This window comes from Mustela nivalis (genome assembly GCF_964662115.1).
Source record: "Mustela nivalis genome assembly, chromosome: X".
In the NCBI taxonomy this organism is placed as follows: domain Eukaryota; kingdom Metazoa; phylum Chordata; class Mammalia; order Carnivora; family Mustelidae; genus Mustela; species Mustela nivalis.
In genome coordinates, this window is record NC_139040.1 from 55,204,313 (window position 1) to 55,224,286 (window position 19,974).

A 19,974-nucleotide genomic window follows, 5' to 3' on the forward strand; every position below is an offset into this window, starting at 1 on the left:
CAGTGGTGTAAACTTAATGTTACCTCAGTAAATTTTTATAATCTTTACTTTTTTTCTTTTGTAACAGAATTGTATTTCCTACCACTAACAGTCTAGTTACATTTTTTCCCTCATCTTTAAATTAGTAGTTTCTAGGTCCCTTGTTTTGAGGTGTGATATAAAGCAGTAACTGGTTCCATTAGCCACACAGAAATTAACTTCATTACTTTTTAGTCATAGTTTATTGTTCTTAGTTTTAGTAAGAAATATACATTTCCAAAAAATTAAGTATCGCTCTATCACTGTTTTCACCAAAAAATTGCCGTTTGTCATATGTATTTAATATTTCAAAGTGTAATTATTGACATTATTGGGGCACCTGGGTGGCTCAGTGGGTTAAGCCTCTGCCTTCAGCTCAGGTCATGGTCTCAGGGTCCTGGGATCGAGCCCCGCGTCGGACTCTCTGCTGAGCGGGGAGCCTGCTTCCCCATCTCTTTCGCCTGCCTCTCTGCCTACTTACGCTCTCTCTCTCTGTGTCAAATAAATAAAATCTTTAAAAAAATTATTGACATTATTTGGAAATTTAAAGATAACAAAGTAAATATTGCCACTTATGTAAACCTATTGTGATGGTTAATGATTATTTAATGTTTTTCTAGTTTTTTCTTTTAAGTCTGTAAAATACTAAATAAAGATTCATCATTTAAAGCTTGGAAATTGTGCCATTAGTTCAATTAAGATAGTAAAATTGTTTCTAGTTCCTTTTTTCCCTTAACATCTGTGGTCACTGTTCAAAATGTAGTATTATACCACCTTGGTCCCTTGCAAAGTGTCTTGAACAGGCCTGATGTATTTTGTGCAGTGTTTTTAAAATGAAGTTTGGTTCTGATTTTAATTGCTAAATTTTTATCTTTACATAGCCTATGAGGAGATTACATTTTCCGAGTATTTAAAAACACAGAAATTAACCCCCAGCCTCCAGTACTTTGTCCTGCATTCAATTGCAATGACATCAGAGAAAGCCAGCAATACCATAGAGGGTCTCAAAGCTACCAAAAACTTTCTTCACTGTCTTGGACGTTATGGCAACACTCCATTTTTATTTCCTTTATATGGCCAAGGAGAGCTTCCTCAGTGTTTCTGCAGGTAAGATTGACATTGGTTCTCTTGTTTCTTCATAAGGTAATAAATAATGGATGAAAATTAAAAAGACAAAAATGAGATTTATTCAAGCTTTTGTATATGCAAGCATACTTTGTTGTTCTCTTCTTTTATAAATCTCTATATTTGCCTACCTACCTATCTAAATGATATATTCAGTTTGGCCTGTGTGTGAACTTCATAAAATAAAACCCTACAGTAAATTCCTTATTTCACTCAATATTATGTTTCAAAGCATTGTCCTTGTTTTGCATAATTATAGTTATTTTCATTGCTATGTAGTATTCCACTGTGAATACACCATAATGTTTCCATTTTTCTTTTGGTAGACACAAGGTGTTTCCAGGATTTTTTTTGTTTTTGTTTTTGTTTTTGTTTGTTTTTCTGCTATTAACATCCTTGTGTATGTTTCAGGTTATACATGTTCAAGAATTTCTCTAGGATATATATCTAGGAGTAGAATTTCCAAGTCATGGGGCATATGAATATTCATACAAGATAGTACCCAAATTTTTCTCCAGAGCATTAAACCAGTTTATCAGTAGATAAGAATTTCCATAGGTCTACATCTCTGCCAATGTTTGTTAGTAGATTTTTAAGTTTTTTTTCAATCCAACTCACATGAAATATCCTCGCATTATACTTTTATTTTGTATTTTGTAGATTACTTATGTGGTGGAGCATCTTCTCATATGGTTATTGGATATTCATGTTTTCTTTTTGGTGAAATGCATGTTTCTATGTTTTTCCCATTTTTCTATTGGGTTATTGTATTTTCCTTATTGATTTATAAGAGTTTTTATTCTGAATACAGATCTTTTCTTAATTTTATGTGTTGTATATATCTTGCTTTATGGTATCCATGATACATGAGGTCATTAAGATTAATGTGGTCAAACATAAAAATCCTTTCTTTTTATATGTAGCACTTTTAAGGCAGTGGAGCAGAGTAGTGAAAAATCTGGACTATGGAGACAGACTACCTAGATTTAAGTCCTGGCTTCTCCATTCGTTGGCCATGTAGCCTTGAGCAAGTTTCACAGCCTCTCTAGTATGTTTTCAAAGAATCAACTTTGTGGCTTTTTGATTCTTTCTATTATACCTTTTGTTCCTAGTTCGTTCATTTCCATTCTTTATTATCCCTGTTTTGCTTTCTTTGGGTTTTGTTCCACTCATCCCTCCCCTTTTCTGTCCTTGCCAATTCTTAGGATGAAACCCAATGTTAAATATATATCTTTTTAAAAAATTTTCTAATATAAGCATTTAAGATGATAAAGTACCAACTCCTGTTTTGACTCTTCACAGTTATGTATTATTTTCATTTCTTTTTGTCCTACATATCTTTTTTTTAAGATTTTATTTTATTTATTTTTAAAAATTTTTTAATTTATTTGTTTGACAGACAGATTACAAGTAGGCAGAGAGGCAGGCAGAGAGAGAGAGAGAGGAGGAAGCAGGCTCCCTGCTGAGCAGGGAGCTCGATGGGGGGCTCGATCCCAGGACAATGGAACCATGACCTGAGCTGAAGGTAGAGGCTTTAACCCACTGAGCCATCCAGGTGCCCCAGTCTAAATATTTTAGTTTTCATTTTGATTTTTTCATTGACCCATGAATTGCTATGAGAGGTTTTATTCTATTTTATTTTATATTTTATTTTAAAGATTTATTTATTTATTTGACAGAGCACAAGCATGGGGAGCAGGAGAGTGAAAAGCAGAGTCTTGGCTTAGCAGGGAGCCCGATGTGGGGCTCGATTCTGGGAGTCTGGGATCATGCCTGAACTGAAAACAGGTGCTTAACTGAGTGAGCCACCCAGGCACCCCATTAGGAGAGGTTTTAAAATAGCTGATTTGGTTCATTTTTCTGGTCTTACAATCTAATTTTATTAGAGAAAATTAAGTTATGTCTGAAAAATAAGCTTTTTTAAAATTTAAATTCAATTAGCCAACATAGTGTATATCATTAGTTTTTGATATATATTCCGTGATTTATTAGTTGCATGTAACACCCAGTGCTTATCACATCACGTGCCCTCCTTTAATGTCCATCACCCAGTTACTCCATCTCCCCATCCTCCTCCCTATCCACAGTCCTCAGTTTGTTTCCCCAAGTCAAGAGTCTCTCATGGATTGTCTCCCTCTGATTTCTTCCCATTCAGTTTTCCCTCCTTTCCCCTATTGTTCTCTGCCCTCTTTCTTATATCCCACATATTAGTGAAACCATATGATAATTGTCTATCTCTGAATAACATGATACTCTCCACTTCCATCCATGTCATTGTAAGTGGTAGATATTCATCCTTTCTAATGGCTGAGTAATACTCCATTGTATAGACATACACATATTCTCCATTGTATATACATACCACATATTCTTTATCCATTCATCTGTTTAAGGACATCTCAGCTCCTTCCACAGTATGGCTATTGTGGACATTGCTGCTGTGGAAAATACGTTTTTGTGATATTAATACTTTGAACGTTATTTTATGACTTATTATAGCATGAATTTTTGTAATTTTTCCATTTGTGTTCAAGAAGAATGTGTTCTTGGGAACAGGGTTCTCTAATTATTGGTCTTGGAGCCTAATAAGGTAGACTTTGGGTTGTAATTTGCAAGTTTTTTTGTGATTTGCAAATTTATTGACCTTTTTTTCCCTTTCATCTACCAATAATAAAGTATTTTTAAAGGTAATTCTTTTTTTAAAAAAGGATTTTATTTATTTATTTGACAGAGATCACAAGCAGGCAGAGAGGCAGGCAGTGAGAGAGAGGAGGAAGCAGGCTCCCCATGTGGGGCTTGATCCCAGGACCCTGGGATCAGAGGCTTTAACCTACTGAGCCACCCAGGTGCCCCAATAATACAGTATTTTTGAAATCTCCCATTATGATGTTTGATTTGTCAATTTCTCCCCCAAGTCCTCCATGTTGCCTCTCAGCTTCCTCATATCAGGGAGATCATATGATAATTGTCTTTCTCTGATTGACTTATTTCGTTAAGCATAATACCCTCTACTTCCATCCATGTTGTCACAAATGGTAAGATTTCAGAAAAGGGAGTTTTTAACCTCATTCCTATTTTTCCACTAAATTTCTCTATTTCCTTTCCTAATTCAGATCATATTTATATCTTGTAAATACTAATTGGTGTTTGTTGTTTTTAAGGGAAAAGTCACTAAAAAGTTTTGTTTGTCCTATACTGATAAGGAATTTCAAAATGGGACCTTATATGTCTTGGATCTTAGATAAAAAAGACATTTTCCCTGGAAATGATTGTACTCTCTCTCTTTTTTTTTAAGATGATTTATTTATTTTAGAGAGAGTGTGAGAGCGAGACCACACGCTTGCACACCTGCTCACATGTGTGCATGCTCACGTGCGCATGAGTAGGTGGAGGGATCACTGGAGTGGGAGATGGGGAGAGAAGCATTCCAGGTCAAGTCCAGAGCCAGGGATTGATCTCACAGCCCTGCGATTAGGACCTGATCCAAAATCAAGAGAGTCAGAAGTTCAACTGACTAGCCTCCCAGGTGCCCCGTACCCTCTTTAAGCCTGAGTTTTTATCAGCCTTTTATATCTTTTTTTCCTCTGCAAAGTGTATCTCAGAATTTTGTGTATGATACAGATTTAATGTTTATTATAAAAATTATACCTCACTCTCTGCAATTTGAACCGACACTTTCAGGGAATTCTATAATTAAATGTATATGCGTATAAATAGTTGATTAAAAACAAAGCATTTTTCCATTATTTTTGAAGTAGTATATTAAACTTTTGGGTGATTCTTTGATAATTAAAGTAAATATGAATTCTGTAAGGTGTATAAAATATATATACACTTCTACATATACATAAGTATGTGAATTAAAATAAAAATAAATTAGCCTAGGGATAGTAACTTAACTTTACATTTGATTCTCTGCATCCTAGTTTATAATTTCATATAAATGTTGTTTTGTTTCTCTCCTAAAGTCGTAACACTACTACCATCTATACATCATAGCCTTCACTTTCTATCACCAGGTTATCAGAATTAGGTGTCACCAGTTCTGTGATTTCTAACCACCATTCTGTATTCTGTTTTATTATAAGCCTAAGCATTTCTCAGCCAGTTAAAGTGGGTACTCATCAAGGCTGCTGTTATAAATGGCATGCATGCATATTTATGTGAGGATTCAAAGACATTTGTAAGTCATATCCTTGTATTCTAAATGAATTCTGTATAAACAGTATTACATTTTAACTACTATAGATAACTTTCATGAGTAAATGCCCTTTGAGGTTTTTGTCCATTTAAATAGGTATATTTTTTTAAAGGATTATTTATTTAAGAGAGAGATCAAGTGAGCAAGCAGAAGAGGGTCAGAAGGGGAGAGAGATAAGCAGACTCCCCACTCACTGGGCAGCACGAAGCTGGGCTGCATCCAGGACCTTGAGATCATGACCTGAGCTGGACTCTAAGAGTCAGACACTTAGCCAACTGAACCACCCAGGTACCCTGGTAGTTTTTTTTTTTTTAATAAAATATATGAAGCTTACTTATTGTACTACTTCCTACCCATTAATATGACATAAGTTAGACTGTTTTGGAAGAAAAGTTGAAAAAATTGAAACCTATATATTTTTGTAGTCTAGCAAACCTAGACTTTTCCCTATCATATATTAGTTGGTTAATATTTTTTCTGGCACACTGGATAGGATATATATGCAGTATATAGGTTTTTAGACTCTCACAATATATCTTCCAAACAGAAGTCCTTTTTAAGCCCTGACTAACTTATTTCTGTTATCTGTGTGGTTGGTACCATAGTAGCCTACTTTCTAGTTCAGACTAGGTTTCACATAATGTGTTATAACCTGTGAAATGGAACAGTACCAGTGGGATCAAACAAACTTCACACTTTTATAATTTTTTATTTTTATTTTTTATAAACATATAATGTATTTTTAGCCCCAGGGGTACATGTCTGTGAACCGCCAGGTTTACACAGTTCACAGCACTCAACACAGCACACACCCCCCTCAATATCCATAACCCTACCACCCTTTCCTGAACCCCCCCTCCCCCAATAGTTCCTTTTTGCCCTTACTTCCCTTGCCTTTGGCGATGTTCCTAGGAAGAAGTTGCTGCGCCTGAGGTGGAAGAGGTTGGTGCCTGTGTTCTCCTCAAGGATTTTGATGGATTCCTTCCTCACATTGAGGTCCTTCATCCATTTTGAGTCTATTTTCCTGTGTGGTGTAAGGAAATGGTCCAATTTCATTTTTCTGCATGTGGCTGTCCAGTTTTCCCAACACCATTTGTTGAAGAGGCTGTCTTTTTTCCATTGTACATTCTTTCCTGCTTTGTCGAAGATTAGTTGACGATAGAGTTGAGGGTCTATTTCTGAGCTCTCTATTCTGTTCCATTGATCTATGTGTCTGGTTTTGTGCCAGTACCATACTGTCTTGATGATGACAGCTTTGTAATAGAGCTTGAAAGTCTGGAATTGTGATGCCACCAACTTTGGCTTTCTTTTTCAATATTCCTTTGTCTATTCGAGGTCTTTTCTGGTTCCATATAAATTTTAGGATCATTTGTTCCATTTCTTTGAAAAAATGGATGGTATTTTGATAAGAATCACATTAAATATGTAGGTTGCTTTAGGTAGCATAGACATTTTCACAATATTTGTTTTTCCAATCCATGAGCATGGAACATTTTTCCATTTCTTTGTGTCTTCCTCAGTTTCTTTCATGAGTACTTGGTAGTTTTCTGAGTACAGATTCTTTTCCTCCTTGATTAGATTTGGGTTTTCCACATATAGTATCAAACTTCACACTTTTTTATTAGTAGATTTAGACAGCCCAGGGACTGTTACTTGATTTTTATAAAAATAGTGTATTCGGCTGATAATTTACTGGGTAATTCAGTCTTCTACTCTTGAGTAGCCTAGATTTTATGTCCTTTTTTCCTTTAGTAGGATTATTAAAGCATAAAGGCTGTGTTTTTTTTTTTTTACTTTTAACATGTAATATATTGTGTGTGCACACACATGTAGAAATCACCACCAAATACTTTTTACTAGGTGTTTGTACTCAAGTGACATTTTTCTGAATATTGACTGTTGAAAATTGAACAAATGGGAGATCTGCCTCAGGAAATTTTGGAACACGAGTTGATCTCTAACTTACAGCTTTTAAAGAGAGAATGAGAGAACACCAAAAGTCCAAAATATATGTAAGTTTAAGATTATAGGAACACCATGGAAAGACAGGAAAGGGAATCTCCTGCTTGATACATTCATTCAGTAATAGCTTGTAGAATAATGCCTATAAGGGGCCATATAGATGCTCCTCTGATTTTCTTATAATCATGGAATTTGTTTTTTAATATAAATTGGAAGGTATTTTATATTGTTTTATCTTTTTCCTCCGCTTTATTGTTATATGTGGAGAACTCCTTAGAAGACATCTCTCACACCAAAGTAACCTGCCTATTTTATTCTCTAATGACCAACACTTTTTATTCAGGGAATTTTCAGAAATCTAAGAGACATTTATTATCCTGGCTGAACCTGTTGGAAAACCAAGAGAAATGTTAAAATTCGCCAAAGACTCTACCAATGGAAAATTTTATGAGTTTATGTATTCAGCTGCATGTGAAGTCATAGCAAAATTGAGATGACTTCTTAAAGTCTGCGCAGAGTATTCTTGCCCTTCTACCCACATAAGTATGGGTTAGATTATAGATCTAGATACTTTAAGAGTACATTATTATTTCCCTTTAGTAGCATTCTCTTTAATTTCTTTTCTTGTAAAATTCTCCCTACTAATCTGGTAGTAATATAAAAAAAAATTAGAATTGAAAGAATGCTTTCATTCTGTTTTGACTGCTCCAGTTTTATAAATGAGGGAAGATAAAAACTGGCTGAGGCTAGAAACCAGATTTCCTGGTATGCTTTCTTCATGACTTACCTCTTAAATAATCTCATACAGTTTTTAAAAAAGATTTTATTTCTTTCTTTGAGAAAGAGAGAGAACAAACAGGGAAGAGCAGAGGGAGAGGGACAAGCAGACTCCACATTGAGCATAGAACCCAACTTGGGACTCAGTCCCATGACTATGAAATCATGACCTGAACTGAAATCAAGTTGAGAGCCACCCAGGTGCCCCACAATTTTTAAATGTTTTCTGAAAAAATTAAAAGGAGATAATTAATGAAAATGTTATTTAGGGGAGTTAAAAAAAAACATTTATGGTATTTATCAGCTTTTAACAATTTGTAATTTGCTATGCTTTCTTTTCTTACTGTCAATACATAGTGACTTCCCCAAAAAAGGCAGGTGAGACTAAGGGTCATTCTTATAGTATTCTTAGAAATGTCTTCCAGGGGCGCCTGGGTGGCTCAGTGGGTTAAGCCGCTGCCTTCGGCTCAGGTCATGATCTCAGGGTCCTGGGATCGAGACCCGCATCGGGCTCTCTGCTCGGCGGAGAGCCTGCTTCTTCCTCTCTCTCTCTGCCTGTCCAAAAAAAAAAAAAAAAATCTTTAGAAATGTTTTCCAATTCTGTGCCCAGTAGGAAATACCAGTTTAGATGAATAAAGAAATTCTTTCAACTTCCCCCATTTTACCTAATAGATAAAGGTAAAAGGAAAAACAGATCACGAACAAATAAATTTCCCCTTCACCCATATAATTTGTATGTTTGCATTTGATAAACGCTAATGTAGGTGAGCCTAGTAGCAGTTAGATTTTATATGTTTTGGAGGCTAGTTACCTTTCCTGTGTTTGATGCTCCCAACCCCATTGGTTCCTGGCCCCCTACCTCAGTGTCATAGGTAGAACTCCATGATACACCTAAAAAACGTGTGGAAACGACCTGTATCTAATTGGTAGATTTGACTAGTCCAAATTGTATGTGTAAAGCTTGATTATTGAATTGAGCCTTAAATATTTGAAATTAAATGTTTAAAAATTGCCAAAGTGAATTCAACAGAAACATTAATTAAATGAATATTGAATGCATAAAACTTATGGTTAAGTAAGAAATATATTGATTGTGGATCACTACACACTATTGTTTTGCAACACTGCAGCTGAGTAAAGCTGCAGTGAGATATGCTATGCCAAAGGTTCTTAATCTAAGGTTTATGGGTCCTTGGAATTTATATACAAAATGTTCTGTGTGGGTCTTTATGAAAGGAATTCAAAGTGTTATCAGATTTTTATATTCATCCATGATCTAAAAACAGGGAGTGAAAACTATTATAAATTTTCAATAAAAGAAAACATTATTTCTTACTCATAATAATAATAATAATTCCTTAGGAGCTTATGAAAAGAAGAAGTCCTAAAGAGTTTATAGTAGAGTTGCTCCTGAGGTATAAATACAAGAGAGGGATGGGAAAACTTGGAAAATGTTGCTGTTGGAGCTGTAATTTACAGGCATCTGTTGGGATAGATAGAAGCAGATATTTATGCTCTAGTGTTGTGAAGTAGAAGTAGTTAAGTATAGTATAATGAACAAGAGGGTACATTTTAGAGCCAGACCAATGGGGGTAAAATCCTGGTTCTGCCATTTATTGCTGTGTATTCTTGGGGCCAGTTACTTAATCTCTCTGTGATCCAATTTCCTTATTTTTCATGGGGATGATAATAGCATCTACCTCATAGGTTATAAGGGTGAAATTGAATGAATATCTAGAAAGTGGTTAAAACATTGATTGCCTTGGTGTACTACATAAGTGTTAGCTGTTTTTACTATTACTCTTAGTATAACTATTATAATTATTACTGCTACTGCTGCTGCTGTTGTAGAATACCATCAGGGTAAGTATGAGGCTGAAATAGGAAGTGAGCCAGATTTGGCATTCTAATATAGTAGGTCAACAAATATTTTTTCCTGTAAAGGGCCAGATAGTAAATAGTTTTGGCTTTGTAAGACATGTGGTCTCCATTGAAACTATTTGCAGTCATAGACAATATGTAAAAGGATGGACATGGCTGTGTTCCAGAAGCTTTATTTACAAAATAGGTGGCAGGTTTTCTGACCCTGTTTAATCAGTTCAGTAGTCTTTTATCTACTAAATATAATAATATTTTTAAAAACCCTGATATTAGAAGATATTACAAGATTGCCTTATGCACTGCCTGATATACATTAATCATTAAGTATTTGATGGATAAATTAATGAATAATAGGTATTTATGAATTACTGCAAAAAAATTGGATGTCAAAGAAGTGGTAGAGCAGTTTTCAAAACTTTACCTGTGTCAAAATTTAACACCATTACTGGGCCCTATTCCTAGAGTTTCTGACTTTTAGATCTGATGTGAGGCCTGAACATTTGCATTCCTTTTAAGTTTCCAAGTGTTGCTGGTTGTCTAGGGAACACAGCTAAAGAGTAAGTAACCAGGGTAATTTCTCTCTGGGCCCAGTTCTGATAAAGAAGAAGAAAGATTTAGAGTGACAGAAAAGTTGTGAATATGCATCTATGTCATTTGTTGTAAATTTGATTATTTTCATTTCTTCCCATTTAATTCAACAGCTGTTTTTTTTTATCAGCATATAATGTATTATTTGCCCCAGGGGTACACGTCTGTGAATCATCAGGCTTACACACTTCACAGCATTAACCATCGCACATACCCTCCCCAATGTCCATAACCATCCACCCTCTCCACACACCCCCTCCCCAGCAACCCTCAGGTTGTTTTGTGATTGTCTCCCTCCCAATCCCATCTTGTTTCATTTTTTTCCCTACCCCCAATGACCCCCCCTGCCCTTCCTCTCAAATTCCTCCTATCAGAGAGCTCATTTGATAATTGTCTTTCTCTGATTGACTTATTTCGCTCAGCATAATACCCTCTAGCTCCATTGCAAATGGCAGGATTTCGGGGGTTTTTTGGTAGCTGTGTAGTATTCCGTGTGTGTGTGTGTGTGTGTGTATCACATTTTCGTTATCCATTCATCTGTTGATGGACATCTAGGTTCTTTCCATAGTTTGGCTATTGTGGACATTGCTGCTGTCAACATTTGTGTGCACTGCTATTTTTTAAAGCATCCATTCCCTGCCTAGTACTTTCCTAGATATAGTAGATGTAAATGAAAAAGAATAATATGTAGACTTTGATGTTAATGTCAAGAGTGTTTACTGTAGTTGAGGAAAGAAAATACAAACTTATGGACCAATTACAAAATTAAAAAAATGTATTTCATCAGGTTCCAGAGTGTGTAATGTAGGTATGAATGACATTAGTACTCAGAAATGACCAGAAAGAGTCTAAAGAGATATGACCTGAAATTAATTTAATCAGGGCACACAAAATGATACTTTGATGGAGTTACAGGAATCTCAGACTGCTCAGTTAACCTGTCCATTTCCAGAAAATAGCAAGAAGATTGGATCCTTCTCTGAGCCAAGTATCAGCAGTGAGTGGTATAGTCCCATCCATCATTCAGTATGGCCCGATTATGTGAGATACTTAATTGTTTTGAGGCTTTTGGTTTTGGCCAGAATTTCTCAATCTCATTTTGCTAGGATACTTGACATTTTTGGCAGGATGATTCTTTGCCGTTTGGGGGTATGGGCTGACCTCTACATAATAGGATGTTGAGCAGTATCCCTAGCCTCTATGCACTAGATGTCACTACCTTCACCCACCTACCCACTTGTGACAGACAAAAATGTCTCCAAACATTGACAGATATCCCCTAAGGGCAAACTAATCCCTGTTTCAGAAATAAGGGGTTAGTCCAGCTCAGTATATATTGAATTGGTATAGTCAACTCTAGCCAAAATGTTGAAAGGCAGGGAGAATAAAATATTCTTGCAATTCTTTCTTACAATCTTACTACTCATTTTTTTAAAAATCTGGAGCTATGTAAAAATTCTTTAAGGACCAGAATATTTAAAAGATCTTGACATTTGAATCAGTGAAATAATTTATTCTTATAATTTAACAAAGTTCTTGACATATAGAAGATACTAAGTAGCCATTATAAAGCAAATTCTTGGGTAACATATAACCTTAGTAGTTAAAGAAAAAATAAAAATACTGAAAAAAAAATAGGAAACAAACACACTTTTATAAAGAAATGCAAGTCCTGTTCCCTACCCTCAAATTCCACCACTTGCATTAACATTGTTCGGTTGCATATCTTCCCATCTTTTCCATGCTTATACAGGCATCTATAAATGTGTATATACATGCATACTTAAAAATATTTTGATGGCTGAGTAATTCTCTGGTATATGGATGTAGACATAGTTCATTCAGATATCTGCCTATTCATATTACTATGCTAAAATTAAAATTATGTTTTTGTTATATAAGATATATAACTTTATATGTAGAATTTTTTTTTTATTTGGCCATCTTCAGTTATAGCATAAGCAAACTTACAGCCATCCTTTTAGCAACATGTATCTGACAGCTTAAAAATAGCTTTGGAAGGCTGGGTATAGCAAGAGGAGTTCTTCAAATTCAGAGTCCTTAACTTGGTATCCAATACCTGGAATCAATCAGAATACTCTGAAGTTGTATGCTAAATTGTTTGTGTGTGATATGCATGGCTGCATTTTTCTAGGAAGGGGGGGTCATAGTTTTATCATTGTATCACGGGAGTCTGTCACCTCTCAAGAAGGTTAAGAGCCACTGAGATGCAGTCTCTCAATTGAGAACTGCCTTTATTAAATTTGAAGAGCAATGTTGAATAGGTTAACCAAAAAGTTGTCTCCCAAAAGTTGGAGGGTTGTTGTTTGAATAGAATTTTTATAAATTGTAGAATCCTGGAGGTTGAAAAATGAGCAACATACCTCATTTTCTGAATCTTTTGCATACAGTTTTAAGGACAGCCCTCTAGTTAATAATATTGGCATAGAAATGATACATAAGCTGTAGAGGATAAGCATGATTATGTTTTTATGATCATTTGTTTTTCCCTTGAGGAGATAGTATTGTGTGGAATAAACAGCAGGGTGGTGAGATAATCTATCATTTTGAAACCTGTTCTCTGGTGATGGATGGATAGATTGTTAAAGTAACTCAATAATCTTCATTTTTTTCCCAGGTTATTCACAGATCATTGAGCATTGTCGTTGATAAAGCAATGGAATGTTTTTGTGTTCTTGCCTGCATTATTCCTCAGGTTGTGACAGGAAAATACTTTTAATTTGGGAATAACGTCGTACTAAAACATATATATACATATATGCATATATATTCACATATATGTATGTTTTATATATATATTTCTATATTAAACACACCAATATGTGTGTATATGTGTGTATATATATAAATGGAGCATATATGGTGACTCTCAGGAATATATTAGAATTATATTGGCTCCCCAAATTACGTAGTTTGAGTTTTTATTTTAGTAATAGCCTCCTTCAATGGTAGAACTTCAGATACTAGATTATCCTCACACATAGATACAAAAACCCACCCAATTATTTTCTCCCCCAGTTACATAATACATACTACTCCAGATCTTAAAATAATTCTAATAACTTATAGTAGAGTCAAAGGTGGCTGACTTCATATAGGGCAAGAATGATAATTGAATTTAAGTCCAGTGTTTGGAGCTGAGATTTTAGTGTGATTAAATTGAAAGGTAACACTGTGTTATTACATAGACTAACTTTTTAAGGATCATTCAAAGCAATTCTTGAACTATCTCTTTGGAACTAATATATTTTTGTGCAAGTGTAATACAAATAGTATGTGAAGTGGGTCTATTTTCAAGCCAATTTAAAAAATAATCCTGAAGGCAGCCAAATTACAAAGATCTAAGGCTTTACTTGTTGGCAAGTATAAGTCTATGTTAGATAGCTGGATTTCCATGTGTTCTCTGCTCTTCCCGTTTAAGTTGTTTTTGTTCCAAAGTGATCCATTTAGCGTGATTGCATAGAATTTTAATGAAGCTGTTCATTTCCAACTTTTTCATCAATTTGCTTTCTACTTTGGTAGGGAATGCTCAAAAAACTGTTTTTGTAAAATTCCTTGAAAGTTACAAGGTTTCCCATATGTTACAAAAATACTAGTCTCAGAATTAGATTCCAGTTCTAGCTCTATCATGTTATTATTTGCGTGAACTTGAACACGTCATTTAAATTCTCAGAGCCTCTGTTGTTTCACCTGTATAATGGAGATGGTGATTAAATCTAGTCTTAACTCCTGCCCTGGGCCTACTGTGAGACTCAATTCTAATGATGTTAGGGAAAGTGGATTGAAGATTGTCCAACACCAAGTAGAGTATTACAACATAAAAGTTGTATGACTTCATAGTCTTGGTATTTGGAATTCATTTTTTTGTAATTACTGAAACATGCAGACTCTTCATTCACTTTACACAAGCAAGATCTGGTATTTAGAATTTAGGTTTATAATTAAATTACCTTATAGTATGTCCACTGATAGGTATATTTGCTTTATAAAATGTAGTCCTCCATGTCTCCTGTAGTTTCTACTACATAGCCTTTTACAAAATGGGTATGCCATGTTTTTTTCCCTTACTATTGAATTTGATATATTTTACTCATATGTATTTAAATGCTTTGATAGAACTGCTTGGAAATTTGGCTGGCATACAGTAGGTGCTTAATAAATTACTCATTTAAAAAATTGGGGGGGCACCTGGGTGGCTCAGTGTGTTAAGCCTCTGCCTTCGGCTCAGGTCATGATCTCAGGTTCCTGGGATCGAGCCCCACATCGGGCTCTCTGCTCGGCAGGGAACCTGCTCCCTGCCCCCCTCTGCCTGCCTCTCTGCCTACTTGTGATCTCTCTCTCTGTCAAATAAATAAAATATTTTAAAAAAATAAAAACTTGGATTATAACTTACCTTTGAAAGAAATTAAATATTGCAGGAAAGAAATTAAATATTGCAGGACAGAAACCATTGTTTTTTCATGTACTAGAGAAATGATTTGTGAAAAAGAACTCTTTGTTGGAGCTGAAATAATTAATGCAGCTTTTAGCCATTCCTCTTCCTTACTTCTCTATCCTTTGATGCCTCAACCTCTCTCCTCTTTCTTTCCTACCTCCCCAAATTAGGCAAGTAGATTCTCACCCAATATAATGAAATAGAATAAAAGTTTTGTCCAAAAATGCCATTTATGTGTGGTAAAACTTCACTGATTTTAATCTCACCAAGTCAAGATTCATAATAATTTGAATGTTTTTATTTTGTACTCTAAACAGTTTGCTAAACAAATGAATAGTATAAACAGGAAAGTGCATGTAGCCTACTCAAGAAACCAAACTAATTTCAGCTGTTTGTAAATGACTCCTGCAGTCTTTAATTCATGCACACTTGGAAGTCATAAACCTGTCATTTATAATTTACACTTACACTGGTATCCCTACATTATTTCATACAGATGCACATGTATTTGTAAATAGCCATATCTTTCAACTTTTTGCTTTCCCATCTAGAGGTTTTTTTGTGTTGTTTTTTTTTTTAGTTTTTATTTATTTATTTATTTTTAAAAACATTTTATTTATTTATTTGACAGACAGATCACAGGCAGAGAGAGAGAGGAAGGGAAGCAGGCTCCCTGCTGAGCAGAGGAGCCCTATGCCCGGCTGGATCCCAGGAGCCCGAGACCACGACCCGAGCTCAAAGCAGAGGCTTTAACCCACTGAGCCACCCAGGCACCCCTAGTTTTTATTTAAATTTTAGTTAAATGCAGTGCAATATTCATTTCACGAGTACAATTCAGTGATTCATCACTTATATAATACCCAGTACTCATCACTACAAGTGCCCGTTATTAAAGAGGTCCATCATCTAGCCCATCCCCCAGCCACCTCCCTTCATCAACCCTCAGTTTGTTCTCTTTTGTTAAGAATCTCTTATGATTTGTTTCCCTCTCTCCTTCTCTCCCCTCCCCCATCTGGAGTTTTAAAAAAAAAGGGATTCACAGTGTGGCTATTTTTCTTTTGACTATATTATAATTTGAAAATATTCATTCTTGAATCTATATAGTCATGGTCCTATATGCATAGACCCGTATTCTTCAGGTACATTTAAAAATAGATGGAATTGGGGCACCTGGGTGGCTCAGTGGGTTACAGCCTCTGCCTTCGGCTCAGGTCATGGTCTCAGGGTCCTGGGATCCAGCCCCATTTCACTTCGGGCTCTCTGCTTAGCAGGGAGCCTGCTGCTTCCTCTCTTTCTGCCTGCCTGTCTACTTGTGATCTCTGCCTGTCAAATAAGTAAATAAAAAATCGTTAAAAAAAGTTTGAACTTTATTAAAAAAAAGGAATTAACTCTGAAATAGGCTTTTGAATAATACACATTTATTGAATGAACAATAATCTTAATCCTAATTTTATGTTTTAATGTATCCTAAGAGGTAGTACCATGTAGTTGTTAAAGAGTAGAGGCTCTTAAACCAGACTTTCTGTTTGAATCCTGGCTCTGCCACTTACCTAGTGGTTAAATCTTCTTTTATCAGTTTCCTGCCTTATAAAAAAAGGGAGTTACAATAGTGTCTACTTCTTAGGGTTGTTATGAGTTTTAGGGACGTATTTGCTAAGCTCTCAGAACAGTACCTGGCACAAATAAGCACAGCATGAGTCTTTGTTATATAAAGTGAAATAATTTCCAAACTCTGTTAATTTTCTTGGGCATATATGAATTCACATTCTTTGGTATAGTGGAGTGGTTCCAAATGCCTAATAAATTGAGAGCCAAACTTCTGACTTTAGTGATTTTGAAATCAGAACTTTACTGTCAGCCTGTAGTATTCTTGCAGAGGTTGATGGACCAATATTAGAGCTGCCACTGTCTGAAATCTAGTGCAGTATACCTATTCCCCTCCCTGGAATTAGCTTTCTTATTTGTCCCTTCTTTTTTGAGCTTAGATGTATTTCTTTCAACAAGCAAATACAGATGAAAACAAGCATTAATTTTCATTATACTCATAAAGAAGAAATAAAAACCACTATAGAGTGTCTTTCTAGGATATGAATATTTTAGTGCTTGAAATGGACTCTTACAGATACATCAAGTATGCATCAGAAGAACTTGCTTATCTGTTTCTACATTTTAACTTAAATACTCTGCCCATATGAAACTGTTCTACTTATCTACATACAGTTTCTGTTTTTTTTTTTAAGATTTTATTTATTTATGTGACAGAGAGAGATCACAAGTAGGCAGAGAGAGAGGAGGAGGAAGCAGGATCCCCACCAAGCAGAGAGTCCGATGCAGGACTTGATCCCAGGACCCCGAGATCATGACCCGAGCCGAAGGCAGAGAGGCTCAATCCACTGAGTCACCCAGGCGCCCTACAGTTTCTGTTCTGTATTAGACATCTAACAATGTCAAAACTTACACAAAAAAAGAAATACTGGTTTATTTCTGAATAGTTACTGGGGAGAAAATAATTCTCTTTAGAATATAAACTTTGGAACTGGTGTTTTTAAGGCTCCAATAAACACACTGATGTTTATTGATGTTCAGTCCGTTGAACAGACTAAACGTTTCTATTGTTAATCATTCCTATGGAGATGGTCTTAGCCACAGAAATATACTAATAAAATTGTCCTGACCAATTCAGAATGATTTTTTAAATAATTTTTTATTTTATTAACATATAATGTATTATTAGCCCCAGGGGTACAGGTCTGTGAATCGCCAGGTTTACGCACTTCACAGCACTCACCATAGCACATACCCTCCCCAATGTCCATAACCCCACCCCCCTTCTCCCAACCCCTCTCCCCCCAGCAACCCTAAGTAAGTCAATCGGAGAAAGACAACTATCATATGATCTCCCTGATATGAGGAAGTGGAGATGCAACATGGGGGGTTAAGGAGGTAGGAGAGGAGTAAATGAAACTAGATGGTATTGGGAGGGAGACAAACCATAAGTGACTCTTAATCTCACAAAACAGAATGATTTTTAAAATACCCTCATAGGGGCGTCTGGGTGGCTCAGTGGGTTAAAGCCTCTGCCTTCGGCTCAGGTCATGATCCCAGGATCCTGGGATTGAGCCCCGCATTGGGCTCTGCTCAGTGGGGAGTCTGCTTCCTCCTCTCTCTGCCTGCCTCTGCCTACTTGTGATCTGTCTGTCAAATAAATAAATAAAAATCTTTAAAAAAATAGTGTCTAAGGTATATGAGCTCTAACTCTCTATGGTTCTAGGCTTTTATGTATTTTTTAAAGATTTTATTTATTGGAGACAGAGAGAAGAAAGGGAGAAAGAGGGAGGAGCAGGCTCCCTGCTGAGCAGAGAGCCTACTGTGGGGCTTGGTGTTAGAACCCTAAAATCATGACCAGAGCTGAAGCAAACAGTTGCTTAACTGACTGAGCCACTCAGGTGCCCCGGTTTTTATGTATTTTTAAGAGACTTTTAACTCTAGAGAACAAACTGAGGGTTGATGGAGGGAGTTGGGTGGAGGATGGGCTAAATGCATGATAGGTATTATGGAGGGCACTTGTGATGAGCACTGGGTGTTGTATCTAAGTGACAAATCACTAAATTCTATACCTGAAACTAATTTTACCATATAACTAGAACTTAAAAACTTGAAATTTAGGGGCGCCTGGGTGGCTCAGTGGGTTAAGCCACTGCCTTCGGCTCAGGTCATGATCTCAGGGTCCTGGGATCGAGTCCCGCATCGGGCTCTCTGCTCAGCAGGGAGCCTGCTCCCCTCTCTCTCTCTCTCTCTGCCTGCCTCTCCATCTACTTGTGATTTCTCTCTGTCAAATAAATAAATAAAATCTTTAAAAAAAAACTTGAAATTTAAAAAGGTGTATTTTCTTTAAAAAAATTTTTATTTGAGAGAGAGACAGAGAGCATGAGAGGGGAGAAGGTGAGAGGGAGAAGCAGACTCCCTGTGCAGCTGAGAGCCCAATTCAGTACTTGGTCCCAGGACTCCGGGATCACCACCTGAGCTAAAGGCAGTCGCTTAACCAACCGAGCCACCCAGGCACCCTTGATAGCTCTAATGATTTTTTTATTTGACAGAGACCTAGAGAGAGAGTGCAAGTAGGCAGAACAGCAGACAGAGGGAGAGGGAGAAGCAGGCTCTCTGCCAAGCAGGGAGCCCAATGTGGGGCTTGATCCTGAGACTCCAGGATCATGACCTGAGCCAAAGGCAGTCACTTAACCAACTGAGCCACCGAGGCACCCCAAAAAAGGTGAATTTCCAACAATGCATGTATTAAGCATAGGATTTTGTTTACTCTTGCTATTTTTTTTAAGATTTTATTTATTTATTTGACAGACAGAGATGACAAGTAGGCAGAGAGACAGGCAGAGAGAGAGGAGGAAGCAGATTCCCCGCTGAGCAGAGAGCCCGATGTGGGGCTCGATCCCAAGACCCCGAGATCATGACCTGAGCCGAAGGCAGAGGCTTTAACCCACTGAGCCACCCAGGTGCCCCCAACTCTTGCTATTTTCTTAACTTGGTACTGTTCACTTTCTGGTTATAGGTTGTAGCAAGCTGACTTTTTTTTTAAAGGAAATAATTTTTCTTCTTTTTCTGCTTACCAAAATAATCCATGCTTAGGTTAAGAAATTTAGACAATATGGAGGTATGAAGAACATAAAAAATAAATTGATGAAATGATTTTTACCAGAATTACTTTCATTTTCATTTGGTTTTAAAATGGCTATTGTGGGACGCCTAGGTAGCTAGCTTAGTTGGTTAAGGTCTGTGTTCAGCTGAGGTCATGATTCCAGGATCCAGGGAACCAGCCCTACTCTGGCTCCTTGTTCAGCTGAAGGTCTGTTTCTCCCTCCCACTCTACCCCTCCCCACCACACCACTGTTACCTACCCCCTCGCCCCCGCTCTCACTCTCACTCTCTCAAATAAAAAAAAATAATCTTAACA

At 36.4% G+C, this 19,974-nt stretch overlaps 1 protein-coding gene and 1 long non-coding RNA gene across 6 annotated transcripts in view; one reads left to right on the plus strand and one right to left on the minus strand.

Annotated features, from left to right (window-relative positions):
* The window catches only part of LOC309855577, a 226,849-nt gene that overhangs the window by 180,850 nt on the left and 26,025 nt on the right, over positions 1 to 19,974 (minus strand). The gene's annotated exons all lie outside the window — the stretch shown is intronic.
* Positions 1 to 19,974, plus strand: part of CHM (CHM Rab escort protein) — a 239,583-nt gene that overhangs the window by 92,235 nt on the left and 127,374 nt on the right. For all 5 annotated transcript variants that reach the window (XR_014306871.1, XM_082715969.1, XM_082715970.1 and 2 more), the window contains one exon: positions 900 to 1,125. Coding sequence is in view for 4 of the 5 variants with exons in the window: in XM_082715969.1 (XP_082572095.1) it covers positions 900 to 1,125 (226 nt within the window). In the remaining variant the exon portion in view is untranslated. The remainder of the gene's footprint in view (positions 1 to 899; positions 1,126 to 19,974) is intronic.